Source organism: Eptesicus fuscus, chromosome 5 (assembly GCF_027574615.1).
Source record: "Eptesicus fuscus isolate TK198812 chromosome 5, DD_ASM_mEF_20220401, whole genome shotgun sequence".
Classification (NCBI taxonomy): domain Eukaryota; kingdom Metazoa; phylum Chordata; class Mammalia; order Chiroptera; family Vespertilionidae; genus Eptesicus; species Eptesicus fuscus.
This window is the reverse complement of record NC_072477.1, coordinates 25,092,014-25,114,061: the sequence shown is the minus strand read 5'-3', so window position 1 is coordinate 25,114,061 and position 22,048 is coordinate 25,092,014. Positions and strand designations below refer to the sequence as shown.

Below are 22,048 nucleotides of genomic sequence, written 5' to 3'. Positions count from 1 at the left end.
GAACTGCTGATCTAGGCATATGACAGATATCAACAAGGGCTGGTTAAGATGTCTGATTCACCTCTTGCTCCTCTCTTGTAAAGAATTCATTGAAGCACTAGATTAAATTATCTGCTTTCTAAGATTAACATTCTAAATTAAAGTTGATTACTCTATGCATTAGTTGGAATATAGGTTAGATCCTTTTAAAAAATATTTTTTTTTATTGATTTCAAATAGGAAGGGGGAGGGAGAAAGAAACATCAGTGACTGGTTGCCTCCTGCACACCCCCTACTGGGGATTGAGCCTGCAATGCAGGCATGTGCCCCTGACCAGAATTGAACCCGGGCCACTTCAGTCTGCAGGCGGAGGCTCTGTCACTGAGCCAAACCAGCTAGGCTAGGTAAGATTCTTTAATGTAGGCATCCATTTCCCCCTCGCCCCAAATCAGTGACCGAAATAAAAGAAAAGTTTACATTTCTTTCTTTACAGTCTAATGGGAGCTTTCCCTGGCAGATGGGCTGGTTCTGTTTTCTTCCCCATGTGGCTTCCCTACCTCCTCTATAGTGACTTGCTTCAGTTGTTGACATATCCCCAGGAAACAGGAAGGGAGGGGTGGTTAAGAAAAATGTTAAGGACAGGTAGCCTTTATAAACTTTCAGATTGTGACTTGGGAAATGTGCCTGTCACTTTCTCCTACCTCCCCTGGACCCAAGTCACATGGCAACTTCAAGCAAGAGAGATGAAATATCTCCAACTAGGTGAATATGCCAAGCCGAAATTCAGTGTGGGGAAGGTCCTGTTATTAAAGGAATAGGCAGAGAATGAGTACTGGAGGTCAGTCATCAGTCTGTCACTGTAAGACAACAAACACTTCATTAAGATAAAGATTAGTGACCTAGAAAAGTTGAGAGTTGAAAGAAATACAAGTGACTTACAATTATGGGCAAACAGTTCAGCTCTGCTCATATTTTTTAAAATTACAAATTAAAAATGGAATTGGGATATTTTTCATCCATTGAATATGTAGTGATGTTCATTTTTGGGAAGGGTTTGGAAACATAGACAACTAAAAGATTGAATATTTTTTACCCCGGCTGGTTTCCTCAATGGTTAGAGCATTGGCCCGTGGGCCAAATAGTCACAGGGCAATGCCTGGGTTGCAAGTTTGATCCCCAGACCCGGTCAGGGCACGTGTGGGAGACAACCAATGGATGTGTGTCTCTCACATGGATGTTTCTCTCTCTCTTCCCCCTTCCTTTTTACTCTCTCTAGGAATCAATGGAAAAAATATCTTTGGGTGAGGATTAACCAAAATTTTGAAAACTTTAAATAACCTAAATGTCTCTTACTAGAGAACCCTGAAAGAAATGATAGTATATCAATATAATGTAATATTCAGAACTTGATGCATCTGTATTATTGACATGAATAGCTAAGTTATTTAGTAAGCAAAAGAAGTAAATTTTGGAAAGTGTGTGTGCAGAGAATGATCCATTTGTCTTGGGACAAAATGTGTATTAAAATTGTTCTGAGGAACACAGAAGTTGCTCTCTGCAGTGGCTATCTCTAGGGAGTGTGGAACTTCATTTCATACACTACTTTTGAATATTCTGATGCATAGTATTTTTTAAATGAAGCACAAAAACAAAACAACAAATACTACCCACTCTCCAAAAATCAGGATTGTTATTTTGTGGGAATTTCACTGACTGTATGCTGTATTAACACTCACCATTTACTTCGATTCTTTCCTGACCAGTCTTTTTTTCTTTGTTTTTACATCAACTTTATTGATATATTACTTAGGTATGATAAATTGCATCCATTTAACATGTACAGTTTGATGAGCTTTAACAGATGTGCATACCTGTGAAATACCACAGAACATTTCCATCATCTTCAAAAAATTCTTGAATGAGGCCTTTGCCATCTTGCCTCCTCCACCTCTGACCTCAGGCAGCCACTGTGTACTTTAGGTCATTATGGTTTTCCTTCTTCAAGAAGTTCATATAAATGCAGTTGTATAGTTTGTGGGGCTTTATATTTAGTTTCAGCTTCAAATGACACTTTTGAGATTCACCATAATGTTGCATGTGTTCGTTGTTCCTTGGTGTTGCTGAGTATTATTCCATTGTGTGAGCATATTATATATTGTATATCCATCCATCTGTTAATGGATGCTTGCATTGTTTCCAAAACTAATGAACTGTTTTTGCAATGTTTGCGAATTCATTTGCTATTTGTCAGCTTTTAAAATTTTAGTCCTAATGGATGTATAATGGTATCTTATTGTAGTTTAAATTTACATTTCTCTTATGACTAAGGATGATGAGCATCTTTTGATGTGCTTATTGGCTATCCATATATCTTCTTTTGTGAATTGTGTTCAAATAATTTATTTACTTTTAAAATTGGGTTGTTTGTCTTGACTGAGGTGTAAGAGTTCTTTTCATATTGTACATACAGCTAATTTGTCAGGTAAATACAAATTACAAATATTTTGTCCCATTCTGTGGTTTGCCTTTTTGCTTACTTGATCACTTGTGATGTCATCAGTACCATTGTTGTGGATTATTTAAACAAGATAAAGAAAATGTGAGCAGATGATGAAATCATAGCAGAAGATGAACTTGGACATTCACTTTTAGAAGGGTCCCCTGATCTTGTGATTAGACAGTGGGAGTGAAGACTTAACGGTGAAGTGAGGCATGTCCTGTTAGGTCAGAACGAGAGAACTATGGCCATGTCAGTACATATATCAGTAAGCAAATCTCTTTTACTGTTGCCAAGCAGTAGTCTTATCAGTCTTTCCTTCCCACTCCTCAAAAGCTCTCTTCTAAACCAGGCTCTTTGTTCTTGTACCTGCCCTTCCTTCGTCTTCTCCTGTTTTAAAAACTGAGCACAGTGTTTCCAGGAAGAGAAGGACTGGTTCTCTGTATTGAAACTTTTAATCAGTAAGAGCATAATGACTTGATTTCCATTGTAGCACTAGAGTTAAAGCACTTTTAGAAGCCTGAGGCTTTTGGTCTAGGACAGGGGTTGGCAAACTATAGCCTTAGGGCAAAATCCAGCTTGTAAATAAAGGAACTATGTATTTATTTATGTTTTTGCTGTGGCTGCTTTCATATAGTGGCCGATTTCAGTTGTTCCAAAAGAGACCATCTGGCCCACAAAGCTTAGATATTTATCTGGCCTTTTACAGCAAGTTTCCTGGCTTCTTGTCTAGGGAGAAACTAGTCCATTAACCTATAAGCAGCAATAAAATGAGTCATTTCTGTCTGGTTGAAAACAAATGTTTCCTCAGAGACTCATAGTCACCACTCATGATAATAAGGGGGGTACTATCCAAGGCCTTGTCTCAAAAATATAATAATATATCCAGTACATATCACCATGAGAAATAAGCTCTTTTTTAGAGTACATAAGTTAGTCATATAGATAGATGTATGTGGTCCTTTAACAGCCTTCTAAAAAACACTTTATAAAGTTGCCTCTCTTGTATCTCTCTTTGCTCTTATAGCCCTGTCTGCCCTAAGAGTGATACTAGAAAAGTGCTTTCAATTAAGTCAGTGTGTCAGGGTTCGGTTTGGAGTACGCAGACTGAACAGATGATTTGTCCGTCTGTTCACCCACCTCCTTCCTGGATACATAGGTAAAATTAGTGACACCAAGAAACAAATAGTTGGGTTTCTTGGGTGAGCACTGGCCTTACAGTCTGGATGCATTTAACTTTGTGTCATATGGTAAAGATTTTTATTTGTAGGACAAGTTAGAGAATCGTATTCATTTCTCATGTCTTTTATCAGGTTTTTTGCCAGTGTTTATTTGAATTTGTCTGTTCCACCATTTGTTCCTTCAGGCACATGCTTCAAGTGTCCTAAGTCAGTATCCAGTTTCACTCATCTTCCTTTTGATCATCATTTATAAATTGACCTATGGTAGAAATTCCAGCCGCCATCTTGTTTGTTTTGTCAGAAATGGATTTATTTCTTTTTAAAATTGTGACAGAGCCATTCTATTAGATATAATTAATTATGACCTGGGAGTAGAATTATGATGTTATGACTTGGTTGATAATCACAATTCATGTGAAGAAGATATAGTTCATTGATGTTCTACTTTCTTCCCAATTCATGATCATTAGAAATTATATTTAAATTAAAGAATAATGTTAAGATAGGGTTATTGATAAGGACACATTTTACTTTGCATCTAAAGGTTAACTATGATCATGATTTTAATCTCAAATGAGATACATGTGAAATTGTTATGCATTCTAAGAAGATTTGGACAAATTTAAAATATTCTTCATCTTTATAAACCAAAACAATATATACTTATTTCTGTTCTGGTTATTTTTGAAGATGCCTTTAAGTTATCATATTAATACATTAAAATGTTACTAAGTTTTCACTGAAGTGTAACTTTTTTTCTGAGTTGCTTATCTTTTGAATAGAATTTGTTACTTCTGAAGTGCTGTCAGTTTCCCAGCCCAAAGATATAAGGGACATAGAATCTGTTCTGTTCGTGGAGTAAACTTGGGAATACACCAGAAAGCCTTAATAGGATGTTAGTTTGTTCTGACATGTGTCATGTATATTTTTAGGAACCTTAACATGTTCTTACAGTTAGTAGGTAGACAAAAGCTTCTTAGGGAAAAATAAAAAGTACTGTTGAAGTCGTACACATTTGTTAAAATTATAGCTGCTTGTTTCTTAGACATGTTTTATGTTTCTGTTCAAATTTCTAAGTTTTATTACTTGTATAGTTTGATAGAAGCATTCAGGGTTGTAGATTTATATAGTAATAGAACTGCTCAATTGTCCAGCTTTCTGTCTATAAAGCTTTTGGGGGACATGCTTTATTTTTGTTTGTATTTATTTAAAATGTAACTATGTCTGTAAAAGTTTTATATTAGACACCTATACGTAAAAGCAAGTTGTGTAGTGACATAATGTTCTTTTACTTTTCCATTTTAAAAATAGCAAAGAGTATTATATTTGACTTCAGTTGCATATAAATATTTATCCAATATCCCAAGAACAAGACTTATATTACTAAAAATCCCATGGAATACTTAAATACCAGATTATATTTTAATAATTTAAATGCTATTTGATACAGGATTAACTTACTTATAAAATACACACAAATTATGTGATATAAAAATATTTATGCTTCCATTCTTACTGAATTTCACATACAGTAGCCAAGCTCTCTAGCTCTTTGTTACTCTAATTTAGCTATTTAACATAGGTTTAAAATTCTTCTGTATTTATGCAATCTATGATTTTGATAAGATATTTTTCTATTAATGTAAGTTAATTATAGTAGCATAACCAGTCTTTGATTATTCACGATGAGTGAGGAAAGAGCAGAGCATAAAAAATAGCAGTTTAAAAATAATTTTTAAATTTTAGTTAAGCCAGTATTTTATTTTATTTTTTTCTTCAGTAACAATTTCTGCAACCCACCAAACCACTTCAAAAAAATTGTCAGTAATACATTTAAGAAGTACCTAAGTTGACAGTTTATATCATTTCATATTAGTTTATTAATCTGGTTTCTGGGAGAGGTGCTAAGAGTGAATGACTCATGACTAACAGCAGTTTGAGATAATCCACATGCTGAATAATCCTCTTAAAAAACTTCAAATGAACTGAGCATTTCCCAGAATGCTTTGTTTTCTTATTGCAGGAGTATATTATTCTGACCAAAAAATGCCATTACAGAAAACACTATAATAAAATACTTGGATGTTTTGTCTGATTCATAGAAAGTGCTCAAATAATCCTATTAAATAAAGTTTTTTTTTTTTTCTGATTCTAGTCCTTTTAAATAATGAATGAATTGTTGAAATGTTCTGCAGATTCTTAAATTATGGAGGCCTTTTATTGTCATGTTTCAAGGATCCTACTTAGATAAAAATCCTTATTGTATACTGTTTTCATTGTAGTTATGGAAGAGAAATCTCTTAGCCCTGCCATGAAGGTGAAATTGCCCTTTAATATTATTCATATTCATAACCTCAGTAATTCCAGCTAGTAAAACAAAAACCTTGTAAATGCTCTAAAAGCAGCCTGGACTAGACCCACATGATTTTAGAGGTGTGTACCTCTTCTCATTGCCTTACTGGAAATTTATAATCATATATTTATGCTCCCTAACTCACCATTGATATGGACTAGCATAGATTGTCAAGGAAGAGAATGAATTTCAGACAGTATCCAGATTTTTAAAATTCCATTATCAGAAATAATTTTATCTTATAGAGTTCATTTTAAGAAAGTTTTTTTAAAACCTGTTTCTTTACAGCCAACATATTTTCTAAACCTTTTATCAGTTTGGTACTGCTACTTGTCTATACAAGTAGTGTTCTTAAATTTTTTCAGAGTTCTTATAGAATCATACAACTAGTAATGTTCATTAAATACTGTAATTTAATTACCAACATTATTATATTTTATTCTTATATCCATTTTGGCAATCTTCATCTTTTTCTAAAAAAATACACCAAACAAACAGAACTCTGAAGGTAATCACACAAATTTGTTGTCCTGCAGTTTGAGCTGTCTAAGACAAGCAGCTTTCCCAATGGCCACTCACCACTTGCAAGTAGTCAGGTGACTTTTAAACAACATTAAATTCATTCATATGATTACTTCAGAATGTGCTGGGAGGAGAAAGAGGAGACTGGTATTGCAAAGCTGATACAACCCCTTACTTTTTATACCTGATTACATATGTTGACATTTATGAACCACTGTTTAACATTTCTTCTCAGTTCACATGCTGAATTACCTGCCAATCATTTCTTTTAAAATATTTTGGGAAAGGGTATAGTAAATTTTCTTGAATTGTAACAAATTTAGCGTTTGTTGAAGGAAAAATTCTGATTATTCTTTTTTTAAAAATCATTTATTTGCTAGGTAAATTCTCTTCTACGCTTTATGAGACTGGTGGCTGTGATATGTCACTTGTGAATTTTGAACCAGCAGCAAGAAGAGCATCCAATATCTGGTATGTGTGAAGTCATTTTAGGAGGGTGTGTGTACTTGCATATATTTGCTGTGTTTAAAGTTTTTAAGCCTTTAGATACAAGTGTTGCTTAAAAACATTTGTTTATATTGGCTTAAATAATTTGTCATAGTGCATTTGTCTCTAGAGAGTTAAAGTAGAAGTTGTTGCTACGGGAAAAGGAAAGCATTATTCTTAAAACAAAAGCTATCCTGTGTTTTTAAAAATTAAGTAAAAATTTTCTGTTGCTCTTATAGTGAGACAGTGGTTTGCACAGTTGCAAATTTAACTATAGATTTCATTGTAAATACATGATGTAAAAAAAGCTTATTAAAAATATTTACACAACTAAGTTCATACCCATCCATTCTCTTTTTCTTGTGTATAATTAAAATTTTTCACTTCCTTTAAGGGGTTGGTCAAATATCTTAAATGATCAGCTTTCATTTGTTTTAAAATGTGTTTACCAGCTATAAGAAGACGGAATTTCTTAAATTATGGGTCATATGTTACATTTAGTTTCTTTTTTCATCTTCCCTTAGGAAGTTGCTGCTTTGAAATACATTATTGATGAATTAATTTACTGTTTTCACTAGAGTCATTTGATTATTAGGATTTCCATTTAATAATGGACACACTTATTTAAATGTACACATCTATGGGCAATTCACCTAGTTTTTTTAAGTTTTGAGGTATTATATAAAGCAACAGGATCTTATAATCACATAAGATGAAAAGTCACTTACCTGTTGAAAAGATAGAACATTTAGAAAACCATACCCTTAGCTCCTTTAGTCTAGTTTCAGAATTCGTGTCAAAAATGATTAAGTTGGTGTGTTAGGTATTTTGTAGCAGTCGAAACAGTAGGAGAATGGAGCAATGGAAACAATTATGTTTAATTCAAGACACAAACAATTCCTAATGTGGTAAGGTCTCACGGTTAAATCTAAGTTTGACCTGTGGACACTGAATTGTGTTTCTGGGCCATTATAGCTAAATTTATCATGAGTCCAGGCAATATGTTAATTGCTTTCTTAAGCACTCTTCACAAGAACCTTTTGATAAAGGTACTATCATCCTGTTAATGATGAGGAAAACTGAAGTATAAAAAAGTTGGGTAATGTATCCAAAATTTCATTCACTTGGTGAAGAATTTTGAATGTAGATACTCTGACCCAGTGACTATGTTCTTAATCACAACTCTAGGAAAATGATATTTTGCATTTTGAAGTTGACATAGAAAAGTGAAGACACTGTAAATATCAAACACTGTTAAAGGATTTATTTTCCTGTTACCTGGAAAGCTCTTTATTCCCTAAAGTCTTTTTTCATTTTATTTTAGTGATACCGATTCTCATGTATCCAGTTCTACCTCAGTTCGATTTTATCCACATGACGTGGTAAGTTTTCCTTTATTTTTATAAAACATTGTGCTTTCAGATTAAGTTGCTACACAAATCAGAAAAATGAATTTTGTTGAAAAATATGGCAAAATACTTTTGCTGTCCCGTAGTACATCTCTTCTTAGTAGTCCTTTATTAAACAAACATGGAACATCATGAAGTTTAATTAACTATATATGAATCAATTATTAGGCTTTTGAGAGTATCTTGTAAAGGTTACTTTACTCACCAATGCCATAATCTGGTTGTGCCATTTTTTTATGGTTTCATTTTAAAACTTTACTTTGAACATTATGATTTTGGGGTATTTATTGGTTAACTACTAGTTATTTATATACCAGTGTATATGTTTTGGAAGCTTAGTGATGACATCACTGTATAAAAAATATGCCACATTAAAAAAAAAAGGTGCCACATAAAATACAGTGGGGATATTGTAAAAAGATAATACTGCCTTTGCCATCAAAATATATACTAGTATACTGAAGTTGGGAAAGACGGAATTGATGTATTCCTTACAAATAACACGTAAGAGATACAGGTCGGTAAATGTAGTGCCAAAGGGATTAATTATTGGCAGCTTCCTGAAGATGCAGAGCTGTGAACAGGGTTTTAAGACCATACGTGTAAGTTGGCACAGAGCGAAGGTTTTTAACTAGTGGACATTTGGCAATGTCTGGAAAAGACATTTGCTTGTTACAGCAGGGGGAATGCTGCTGGTCTGTAGTGGATAGCAGCCAGGGATGCTGTTAAACATCCTATAGTGGACAGCCCAACTCCCACAATATAGAATTATCTGGCTCACAATTCCTGTAGTGTCAGGGTTGAGAAATCCTGGCATAGAGCATAAGATGGAAAGTGTTTGGGGAAGTCTTTGTGAATGTTTAGAGATAGTGGCTGTGTTATATATAGAAAGTAAGTTTTCTTGATTATATCTACACTAGAGGCCCGGTGCATGAATTCATGCATCAGTGGAGTCCCTTGGCCTGGTCTGCAGGATCGGGCCAAAACTGGCTCTCCGACATCCCCGAGGGGTCCCCGATTGCGAGAGGGCTCAGGCCAGGTCGAGGGACCCACCAGTGCATGATCGGGGCCGGGGAGGGATGTGGGAGGTTGGCCAGCTGGGTAGGGACAGGGACCGCAGGAGGGTTCCAGGGCATGTCCAGCCTATCTTGCTCAATCCCAACCAGCCAGACCCCAGCAGCAAGCTAACCTACCGTTTGGAGCGTCTGCCCCCTGGTGCTCAGTGCACGTCGTAGCGAGAGGTTGAGTGGCCTTAGCATATCATTAGCATATTACCCTTTGATTGGTTGAGCAGCCAATAGGACAACTGGACAACTGGACACTTAGCATATTAGGCTTTTATTATATAGGCTATGTGTTGATAAGTAAAAACTCCCTTTGTTTTTGCTGTAGTGTATTTTTGGAAGCCCCATAGGAAAGGAAAAATGGGAATGGTTAGTGTTCTTTGCTGATAAATGTGTGAGAGCCTTGAGATAGCAAAGTGCTGGCTCGAGCTGTGCTAGATTCAGTAAACTTTGGATTCTTTCAGAGGAAGGGGAAACTTGTGAACTGGTCTGAATGAGTTAAAGCTGAAAGAAATGTAATGTGGTAATTTCCTGTAAAGCCTCAGATGAGCAGCCTGACAAAACCAAAGGGAGGGGGGCAGGGTGTAGGAGGGATTTGCAAACAATAGCAGTGATAAGACTGCAGTAAATGAGAGTTGAAAGTACTGAATCCAGTGCAGAGGAGCTTAGATTTCACATGGCAGTGAGGTTCATAACTTAATGAGGAAAGGCCATAAATGTAGCAGGGAGAAGGGAAGCCACCAGTAATTCACTGTAAGTGATTTTAATGGACTTACTAGCTAAACAATCAAAACGTTAAGATTTCAAACACTTTTCCTAAGAAAACCTTTCCAAAAGGCCTATTGATTAAGTTTCTAATGGTCATAAGATATCCATGAGGAGTGGACTAGTATAGAAAATTAAAGAGGTTTAGATAATTTCTAAGCTAATTGAGTAGCTCTTGAATGATGACTTGATTAAAGATATTTTAAGCCTCTTAACGCTGACTTTCTTTTAGCTCTCTCTCCCGCAGATTCGATTGAATAGACTATTAACCATCGATACGGATTTGTTGGAGCAACAAGACATTGATCTAAGCCCAGACCTGGCAGCTACTTACGGTCCAACAGAAGATGCTGCCCAAAAGGTTAAACACTATTACCGTTTTTGGATCCTGCCCCAGCTGTGGATTGGCATTAACTTTGACAGACTCACACTTTTGTCCCTGTTTGATAGGTGAGAATATAGTGTGATATTAAAGATGTGTGCAGATTTTATTTTTAAATTGAAATGTCTCTAATAACTCACTGAGGTTTTTACTTGGTTAGCATGTTGGAGACTGTTTTCTACTTTGGTCCTTTGAGATAAAATTTAAATTAATAGGGTTCCCAAACATTGATTCTCTTGAATTCATTGGAAACCTTTTTGTGGTGATTTTGATATGTGTATATAAAATATTCATGTAATCATCAATAAGAGTCATTCCACTATATATAAAACTCAGAAAAAATGAAGTGTTAATTTTTATCAGGTTAAAGATAACATGACCCTAAATATAAAAGGCATAAGAGGAAACTTTTGTTTCCTATTTCTTAGCACTAATCTTAATAGTAATCAATATTAGCCTGTTATAAACTTGGTGACTAACTGCTTCTAGTTACTACAACATGAAGTAACAAGGACTGGCTTTATCATCCTACCTGAAACAATGTAAAACAGACAAAATGCAGGAAACAATGATTTTCAAGAAATTGGAGATGAGACAACAAATGGTAGTGATTCCTGAGAGATGGGAAACAAATTATGTGAGCCATAGAGTCTAGCAGACTTCTGAGTTAGAGATGGAGCTGAGAGTCCATAGGACAGACTATCAGAGAAAGGGTTACTGTTCACAGAGAGGGCCTCAGATCTGCAGTGGGGTCTCCTTGACTGTTCAGCAGAGTACTGATAAGTGACTGTATGTGAAGAAACTATCTGAGGCCAGGGAAGGGACCATGTGAAAGAAAAAGAGGAACAGGGCCAGGAATAATGCCTGTTCCTACCAGCCAGATGGAAGAAACTCACAAGTCATATTTCATGGTGCATTGTGTAGCATACTCAAGAAAGCCTTGCCCTAGAAGTGGGGAATAATCAGTCCTCGAATGAACACTACTCCATACCCACATACTAAGGCATAAAGTTGAGACCTGAAAGAATCAAACTCTTTTCAAGTAACATAACAAAGCTCAAGAAGATTTATAGAAATCCAGTTCTCACACCCACTAAGTTAAGATTCACTGTGTCTGGCATCCAAAGATTATCAACTGTGCAAGGAAGGGGTAAAATATGATTTATAATGAGGGAAATAATATATCGGTAGAAACCAACCTGTAATTGTCACAGGTATTAGAATCAGCAGTCAAAGACATTAAAACTGTTATAATAAAAATATAAAAAAAGACCCACATCAAACTTATAGAGATGAAAACTAAAATGTCTGAGGTAAAAAGTACAATGGATGCCATTACTATTGTATTTCCATGTGCAAAAAAGAAAAAAAAAAAAAGAATTGTATTCTTACCTTTCACCATATTACAAGAATTAATTCAAAGTGGATCATAGGGACCGGCCGGCTAGTGTGGCTCATTGGTTGAATGTCAACCTGTGAACCAGAAGGTCACAGTTCAGTTCCCAGACAGGGCACATACTAGGACCCAGGTTGTGGGCTCGATACCCAGTGGGGCGCGTGCAGGAGGTAGCCTAATCATTGATGTTTCTATCTTTCTCTCCCTCTCCCTTCCTCTCTGAAATCAGTAACAAATATATTTAGAGGCCCAAATGTAAAATCCAAAACAAAAAAATTTCTGGAAAAAAAATATAGGAGAAAATATTTGTGACCTTGGATTAGGCAAAATTTCTGATATGTAACACCAAAAATAAGATTAGTAAAAGAACAAATTGATAAATTGGACTTCTCAAAATTTAAAACTCAGAAAGCCAAAGGGGAGCACAAGTATGGTGTCTAGCAATATAGACAGTATGTGGGGTGGCAGGATTGATGAGCAGCACTGGATTCATCAGATCTGGAATTCCACAGCTGCCATATGAGATCAATGAAAGTACCACTGTTTATTTTGAAAATTCTATAGAACTTGTTTTAATTTTCTAGAACTAACATGAAATAGTAGAGGGATGTTTGTGAATATTAATTTTAGGACATTTGAGGACTAAATATGGCATTGACAACAAATTAAAACATTTTATGGTTATGAGAATAATTCTTTATGCATTAAAGAACAATACATAGAAAGATTTTTAAGACAGAAAGAGACCATTCATAATCCTTCCATTCAGAGAGAACCATTATTAGTCGTATCATTTTGATATGTTGTCTTTTTTGACCCATATCTGTACTTTTTAAAAATAACAGGACATATTTTCCTATGGACATGGTTTTGTGTTCAGCTTTCTTTGTGTAAGAAATGAACAACTTTTAAAAAATATATTTTTTTATTGATTTCAGAGAGAATGGGAGAGGGGAAGAGAGAGAGAGGCAGAGAGAGAGAAACATCAATGATGAGAGAGAATCATGGATCGGCTGCTTCCTGCATGCCCCCTACTGGGGATGGAACCCGCAACCCGGGCATATGCACTGACCGGAAATCGAACCTTGACCTCCTGGTTCATAGGTCGATGTTCAACCACTGAGCCATGCCAGGCGGGCACAAATGAACAACTTTTAAATTTAATTTTCTAGAAGCTGTTTTGAGATTTTGTTTTTCAAACTTGTTTTGTTGTATAGCTCTTTTATTTGTCATCCAAGTTGGTTAGTTATTTTGCAACAAATTTGACAGAAAAAGATGTTAAGAGTGAAGTTTTTAAAATAGAAATGAAAACTATATTATGCATTAAAATAAATATTTCACAGTCCATTATAGCAGGCTTTATTTATACATAAGAATTTGTTTTCATTTTCTACATAAACTAATTTCTTTTTCAGTGTGACCCAAAATCTTACTCAAACCCAGTACCACAGAAAATCTCAGCAAACAAACTATGAACTTAATATTGATGACTTCCCTTAGTTCACTCTGATTAATTTCTTATATTGATGATATACTTACTCATAAGTTTTCCTATCTACAGAAATCGTGAGATTCTGGAAAATGTGTTAGCTGTCATCCTTGCTATTCTTGTGGCATTTTTGGGATCTATTCTTCTCATACAAGGCTTCTTCAGAGATATCTGGGTCTTCCAGTTCTGCCTGGTGATAGCCAGCTGTCAGTACTCACTACTTAAGGTACCAGCATCTCTTCTTTTCTGACTGTGTTGAAAGGCAGAAAGTTTCATATCATTCACTGAATTATATAGTAAGGATATTAATTTTTAAATTTATTTTTGTTGGATGTTTATATTAGATTGGTTAGGGAGTAAAAGGGACCTATGAACTTTAAAAATTAATGAAATGTAAATGAAGCTTCCTTAAAGCCATTTTTGGTATTAAAAGAAAGTATTTGGGCATTGGTTAAAATAAGAATTTGCATTTAAAAATTTTATTTCTTTTAAATTTATCAACATAAACTCTGTATTTTGTCTTTATCCTATATGTGAAGTTTATTAAAATTCATCATTGATAGATAGCAATAATGTCAAAACTAGTATATATGTTCCTTTGGGACATTGAAAAGAGAAGAGTGGCATCCTTTTGCTGTTGTTTTAATAGTGGCTCTATATTATCAAAATTGATCAATTTTAAGCTTTCCAAAAGTGGGAGAATCAAATACCAAATTTTTTACCTTCTATGCAAAAATCTGTGGACTGTTAACATGGACTGTTTCCTTTCCTTTCTTTCATAACCAGTAAATATTCTTGCTTGTATTGGTTATTTGCCTGATATATGCTAACATGAAGAACACTCTCCCCTCTTGAAAACTATTTGCTTAGTTCTGTTTATACCATCAGCTGTCCAGATGTTATTGATAGGCATCTGACTGAATAAGCCACCTATGTCAACTACTTCATTTCTTCAGGACCCATCCATACTTTTTCCTTATTGCAGTACTAAAATTACAGTCTTTGTGGTTGCAAATAATCTCAAATTGCCAAATTTATCTCATTTTCTTAGGCTTCATTCTCTGTAAGTATTCACTTAACATCTATGAATACTGTCTTCTATTTTTACATTCTCTTCATTATTGTCTGTGACTTTATTTTATTTTATTGATTTTAATATATTTGTATTGATTTTAGAGAGGAAGGGAGAGGGAGAGAGAACCAGAAACATTAGTGATGAGAATAGAGCCCACCGAGGATAGAGCCCACAACTTGGGCATGTGCCCTGACTGGGAATTGAACCATGACCTCCTGGTTCATAGGTGGATGCTTAACCACTGAGTAACACCAGCCAGGCTATACTGCCATCTTGACTGGAAGCCCCTCTGTTCTTTTGACTACTTCTTAATTTATGAGAATTCTCTAGGATTTTATTTGGCTCTCTTCCCAGTTTGCAATTCCTTGCAGTGAAATCATACTGTTTTATTACTTTATTTGTTGTGCCTATATATGAATTATGCCCATTTTTATATCTCAAAGTCTTCATCTTTCTCACAAGCTTTAGTCCTATATATTTAACAGGCATTGGCACATTTAAAAATAGCACATCATCATCTTCTGATAAATGTTTTCCTTTCCCAGTTGCTTTGCTTTTGACAGTAGTATACCAACTCAAAAATCTTAGAGCCTCTACTCCTTCCAGGTTACTTTGATTAAATGGGTAACTGGCCTTTGTTCTTGCTTTCCATTTCAACAACCTTAATTCATTCCTGTATTGTCTTAAATCATTTAAATTAATTCCCTGGTTCCAATGTTTCCTGTCCCATTCATCCTGACTGCTGCTTTTAGGTTAATATGGTTAGACATGGAAAAGGTAAAATATGACAGATTTTTGAAATTAGTTAACTAGAAGAATAGTAATATCATAAACAGATATAAGAGAAAGGCCTGAACAGAAGCTTTAAAGGATAGATGTTGGAATTGAAAGAATGCCTCAGCCCTGGCTGGTTTGGCTCAGTGGATAGAGCGTCGTTCTGTGGACTGGGAGGCCCCCAGGTTCGATTCTTGGTCAAGAGCACATGCCCTGGTTGCAGGCTCGAGCCCCAGTGTGGGGCATGCAGGAGGCAGCCGATCAATATTCTCTGTCATCTTCGATGTTTCTGTCTCTCTCTCTCTCTCTCCCTTCCTCTCTGAAACAAATAAAAAAAAATATATATTTTTTTAAATAAGAAAGAATGCCTCATCTCATATCCTGCCAAGAGCCACATGCCTAATTCAGTAGGCATGGTCCAATCTGGAAATGTAGGATGGTGAAAGACCATCTTAGTGAAATTGTTTGTTTTGCTATTGGAAAGAAGTCATGATTTGGGAAGTAATAATACCTATTGGACATTTTTATGGGATGTTGATAAAATCTCTTGCAAAGATATTGCCTAACTTATTTGATGATTTTGTATGAAAATGCAGATGATGTATTTAATACAAATACCATTGAATTGTTTAGTAAATGTGGAATTTATGGGCAGAACTGGAATTCTTTTTATAAGAGAACCCATGTTCTATGAATTTCCTGAAAGAAGTAATGCTACATAAGAGAACATTCTACCTAAGTATATGATTAACCACTATGCTGTATACCTGAAAGTAGTAAAAAATGATATTGAAAGTAAACTGTAATGGAAAAATATTAAGATTTAAGAAAAAAAGAAAGCGTTCTGCCATAACATAGTTATTTGTAGTAATGAGGCAAGCAGTAGGATGGACCTATCAACCACGTGCCATTTCCAAAACGTTTAACTAGATGCAAATGGCTAATTAACTATAAATAAGTTGAAGAGTCTGGAAAGATGTGAGATGTTTTTTAATACCATAGTGACACCACTGCCTGGAGGTGATGTTTTATCTTCTGTTGATGTTTCAGCACCATTAATGTAGGTCATTTCTTACCTGTGGAATATTTACTGAGATTATTTCAGGCATTTGAAAGTTGCTTGTAAAATTATCAGGACTTCAATAGGATAATCTCTCTTTCTATTTCATTTTTAGAGTGTTCAGCCAGACTCTTCTTCCCCCAGACATGTAAGTCACTCTCATATGCCTGTAACTCATAGTTCTTTAACATGCATCAAACATTTTTTGGGGTAATATGTCAGATTGAATGAAGATTTATGTTACTGTATCATAATCTAAGTTTTGATACATTCCTAGAAGTGAAGGTGATTTATTAGCATGAAATAAAATGCCATTGTAATTGTGGACTCTAAATCTTGATTGAAAAATAGCATAATAATTCATTTTTTACAGCCTGTCAATTAGGTAAACATGGTTCATATAAACTCATGATTATTTGATAACCTGCATTTAATAACTTTTGAACAATAAATCATGAGTAAATATTGAAAAATAGAATTTTGAAGTAGGAAAAACTTTATATTATTTTGCTTCAGTAATCATTAGGAGCAAGAATAAAGAAGAAATACATTGATCTGGTGTTTAGACCCATAAACAAAAAGGAGATTAAAAATATTGTTACTCACTTTGTGACTTAAGACAAAAGTATTAGCTCCCTAGCACTATTTTAAAGCATGATTCAGCTTTAGATCTCACCCTGAAATATTTAATAGAAAGACTGAAGGGCATTCTCTTTAAAGTAGTTCAAAATTAGACTCTGAGAACAGTTGATGATGATGCCTTTTTTCTTGAATATAGTTGCTTTTACGCATACACCGAGACACTGAGACTAGATGAGCAAAACAAAACACAGAGGCACCTGACATTCTTTCAACTACTTATTGTTTTGTAAGAATGCTTTTGAAGTGTAATGATATATGGAAGTATTGAAGTTTTTGTTTTTACATGATTTCAGATTTAGGGAAAATTTGCAAAGATTGTACAAAGAATTCCTGATGCTATTCACCCAGGTCCCTGTGTAAACATTTCACCGTATTTGATTATTTCCTTTCTTGTTTTCCTCTCTCTCTCTCCCTACACACACACACACACACACACACACACACACACACACACAATTTCTAAACTGTTTGAGAGTGAATCGTAGACACGATGCCCATATACCTCTAAATACTCCAGTCTGTAATTCCTAGAAACAAAGGCATTTCTTTACATTAATTAAATGTACTTATCAAAATTGGGACATTAATATTGATACAATACTATTTTCTAAGCCACAGTTCTTACTCAGGTGCTTCCTATTTTTTAATTGGCAATAAAAAAAATTCCTGATTATGCATTTGTTTTTTTTAGCCTGCTCTAATCTGGAGCAATTCCTTTGTCTTTCATGATATTGGCATTTGTGATGGGTACAGGTCCGTTATTTTGTAGACCATCCCTCAGTTTGAGTTTGTCTGATGTTTCTTTTTGATTGGATATAGGCTGTGCTTTTGGTAGGAACACTCAACAGTCATGTTCTCAGTGTATCACTTGAGGAAGCACATGATGTCGATTTATCCTTTTCTTGGTGGTGTTAATTTTCATCTTTTGGCTAAGGATAGTTAGTGTCTGCAGGGTTTTTTAACCTCTGCAATACTAACATTTTGGCCTGGATGATCTTTGTTGTAGATAAGGGTGCTGACCTGTGCATTATAGGATGCTTAGCTTTATCTCTGATCTCTACCCACTAGATGTCAATAGTACCCTCACCCTAATTGTGACAACCAACATTGCCAATATTTCCTGAGGGTCCAAATCCCCTCCCACTTCCTTGAGAACCACTACTCTAATGTTACTATTTTTCTGTTGTAGTTAATAAATATCCTTAGGGAGATACTTTGAGATTATATATGTCCAGTTGCCCCTGAGACTTATTTTTAATATCTGTTGATGTTTCTTGCTTGAACCATCACCGTAAGTAAGAAATAACTTTCCCTTCTGTCTTCATTTTCTGTATTGGTGCATATTCATAAATTCTTATTCCATCGACTCTATGATGTCACTGTCATTATTTATTTTGATGTTCAAATTATTTCTGATTTGGTTATTTGGGAGTCCATCAGCTGCCTTCTGTGTACTTTTGACATATCCTTATCAATCTTTAAGTACTTCCTTCCTTTTTTTTGCATAACAACATGTTCCAAGCTCACCTTATACTTTCTCTACCCTAGTCTGAAACCAGCCTTTTCGCCATGGAGCACTGGTTCTTTTTATTGAGTAATGGTATTTATAAACTGAGATCTGGATGGTAGTAATGTATATTACTAGAATGTCGTTGCTTCTAGGCCCTCTCATTGGCTAAAACTGGGAAATAATATGTATACACACACACACACACACACACACACACACACACACACACACACAGTTGGCCCTTGAACAACACCAGTTTGAACTGCATGGGTCCACTTATACATAGATTGTTTTCAATAAATACTGTAAATGTATTTTTTTATTTCCAATGATTTTTTAAATAACATTTTCTTTTCTCTAACTTATTTTATTATAAGAATTCAGTATATAATACATATAACATACATAATATATGTCAAGCAACTATTTATGTTATTGGTAAGGCTTCCAGTCAATAGTAGGTAGGCTATTAGTAGTTAAGTTTTTGAGGAGTAAAAAGTTGTGTGCAGATTTTCAACTGTTGGGGCAGTGTCAGTGTCCCTAACAATTTAAGGGTCAACTTTGTACACACAAACACACACACACCTATTCTTATATCTGTTTATATACATATAAGAAGTGGTGAGCTTATACTGATACCTGTAATTGAATCCAGTGTCACGGGGTTTATTTAGTTCTTCCTCCTTTCCATATTTGTAATTCCCTTTTGCGACAGTTTCCATATGAATAGAAGCCATAAAAAATCTCAATAGCTAGTTGTGACTCTTAAAATTATCTAAACTAACTTGTTTTCTAATACCATTTTCAGGGTCATAATCGTATCATTGCCTACAGTAGACCAGTTTATTTCTGTTTATGTTGTGGTCTTATTTGGCTCTTGGATTATGGAAGCAGAAACCTTACTACAACCAAGTTCAAATTATATGGAATAACTTTTACCAATCCACTGGTGCTTCTATCAGCCAGGGATTTAGTTATAGGTGAGTTTTTAAAGTATCTCAGATCTTAGCATTAATGTATTTGTACACAAACAGTTTACTGATAAATAGATTAATTGCATAGATGAAAGTAGTTGTTTGTTTGTTTTTAATATATATTTTTATTTATTTCAGAGAGGGAGAGAGATCAACCTCCCTGTGGGCTCAATTCCTGCACGCCCCCTCCCACTGGGAATTGAGCCCACACATGTGCCCTGACCTGGAATTGAACTGTGACCTCCTGGTTCATAGGTTGTCACTCAACCATTGAGCCACTCAAGCAGGGCTAAAAGTAGTTTTAATAGGCTTGTTTTGTTGTATATTGTAATCCTCTCAGTGAGGAACAGAACTATAGGAGTATTATGGATGAAGAAAAGTTAATGATGAACAAATATAGTAATTCTTCTGTTCTTAGAGGAGATGATGAAAGGCTTCCTTTGGCTTCTGTACCTTAGGTTCCTATTGTGTGAAACAATTTTAAAAGCTGTTATAATTGAAAAGATTATTTTGAATACCCAAGCAGTTATGTAGAGAGAAATAATGAGGGAAGGTAGGGGAGGGTGGGGATAAGGGAGAGAGATCAACCACAAAGGACTTGTGTGCATGCATATGAGCCTAACCAGTGATCATGGACAACAGGGGGGTGGGGGCATGCGTGGGGAGGGGTTTAGGATGGGAATGGGGGGGGGGGATGAAGACAAATATGTGATACCTTAATCAATAAAGTAATTTAAAAAAAAGAGAGAAATAATGTTAAGTGATATATTTTAAAAATTGCTTGTAGTTTATGTTAATTTTGGATTTCTTCCTTTTCTGATCTTAAATGAACAAGACGATAGATGAGGTATACTATTTTTAACATGCTTTTCTTTCCTTCTGTAGTGTTTACACTCTGTTTCCCAATAGTATTTTTCGTTGGTCTCCTGCCTCAGGTGAATACATTTGTAATGTACCTTTGTGAACAATTGGATATTCATATCTTTGGTGGTAATGGTGAGTACTTTCTCAAAAAAAATTACAGTTTACAGTATTCCTTTTACAGATTAAGTAATAAACTGAAAATAAAATTGCTTTTAAATTTTTCATTTTAGAATTGAAATTAAAAAGAAAAATACACTTCTTTAATAATTGAAGACTGAGCAGGAATTAATTTATAAATAGGAAAGAGCAATCAAGTCTGATACTTTAGTGAAAGATACGGGAATAATGGAATTGATTTGTAAGAGGTGTTTAAGTTATAGTTCGTTTACATGGAACCTGCGTAGACTTACGAAATATTTATAAAAGGTCATCTATCCCAAATTAAGTTCTGATACATGGCATTGTATTTGGATTTTGAATTGGTGTATGCATTTGGTGTGTCTGTGTATTCGGTTTTAGTGAATTGTTTTATCTTTAAAATGGGAACACCAATACCAGGATACTTTTAGTAAAAGCATTTTACTAAATAAGCTTTTTAGAAATACCTCTGTTTTTAGAGTAGAATGTGTGAACATGAACTGACATACTTAGAAATGTATTTTCCTATTATATGTGTACTTCATTTTTAGAATAAGACCAGTATTACAATGGAGTAGAGATGGTTTGCATAATTTGAAAATAACCCTGTGGGCAACCATTGTGGTTAAAATATACTCTTATTTGACTTGAACCATTTAAAGTTTTATTCAAAAATATGTTTACAATAGAGAAATAATACAGAAGGAAAATAAATTGCTGTAACTTTATAGTCCATTTCTCTTCATACTTCACATTTCAGTCCTCATTTATCTTCCAATTATATGCATTGAAATGATCACTGCTGACATCATGACTTAAATTTTAAATAGAAACTAAGTCTTTTCTATGTTGCTGTGAATCTAGAGCATTTTTAATGTTTTAAAAATTTTTTGAAAGAGACGTGAATTAAGACTGCGCTGGTCTTCAGCATAGCTTATTGGGTAGAAGACAGTTTTAGTATTTAGGGACTATTATAGATGCTATATTAATCTAAATATGGTGGTGAGGGTTTAGTGTAGATCATTTATAACAGTGGGCTTTGTCATGATGTGATTTAAAGACTTGTGCAAGGTGCTATTTTTTAATATCTCCTAATGAAATTTTTTCCTGTTACCATATAAAATTACTATTAAAGAAAATCTGTTATCCGTATGTTAAAAATAAAGGCTAGCTATCTTAGCCATCACCTTTTTCTAAAAACTTATAATCCCATTGGATCTATTTTTTGTTGTTATTGTTAGTAGTCAGATCTATTCTTTTTTTGTGAGAATTAACAAACACATGGGAATACAGTTTACTTCTCTGGGTAGCACAAGTTCTATTTACATAGACTGGTATCTTTCAGTGAATACTTAATATATCTCCAGTTCCTTTTCCAGCCTCAGCAAGCTTCATTTCCCCATACTTTTGTAAATACAATAAGATACATTCTTTTTTTTAAAAAAAAAAAAATCTTTATTGTTCAGATTATTACAGATGTTCCTCTTT

The 22,048-nt window shown here is 34.6% G+C and overlaps 1 protein-coding gene across 6 annotated transcripts in view; it reads left to right on the top strand.

Moving 5' to 3' along the window:
- The window catches only part of PCNX1 (pecanex 1), a 156,147-nt gene that overhangs the window by 75,948 nt on the left and 58,151 nt on the right, over nucleotides 1-22,048 (top strand). For 4 of the 6 annotated variants that reach the window (XM_008138886.3, XM_028141480.2, XM_054715949.1 and 1 more), the window contains 7 exons: nucleotides 6,913-7,003; nucleotides 8,343-8,400; nucleotides 10,489-10,706; nucleotides 13,596-13,749; nucleotides 16,548-16,580; nucleotides 19,393-19,564; nucleotides 20,444-20,554. In XM_008138886.3, the coding sequence (XP_008137108.2) occupies nucleotides 6,913-7,003; nucleotides 8,343-8,400; nucleotides 10,489-10,706; nucleotides 13,596-13,749; nucleotides 16,548-16,580; nucleotides 19,393-19,564; nucleotides 20,444-20,554 (837 nt within the window). The remainder of the gene's footprint in view (nucleotides 1-6,912; nucleotides 7,004-8,342; nucleotides 8,401-10,488; nucleotides 10,707-13,595; nucleotides 13,750-16,547; nucleotides 16,581-19,392; nucleotides 19,565-20,443; nucleotides 20,555-22,048) is intronic. The other 2 variants (XM_028141477.2, XM_008138887.3) reach the window with 1 other exon arrangement.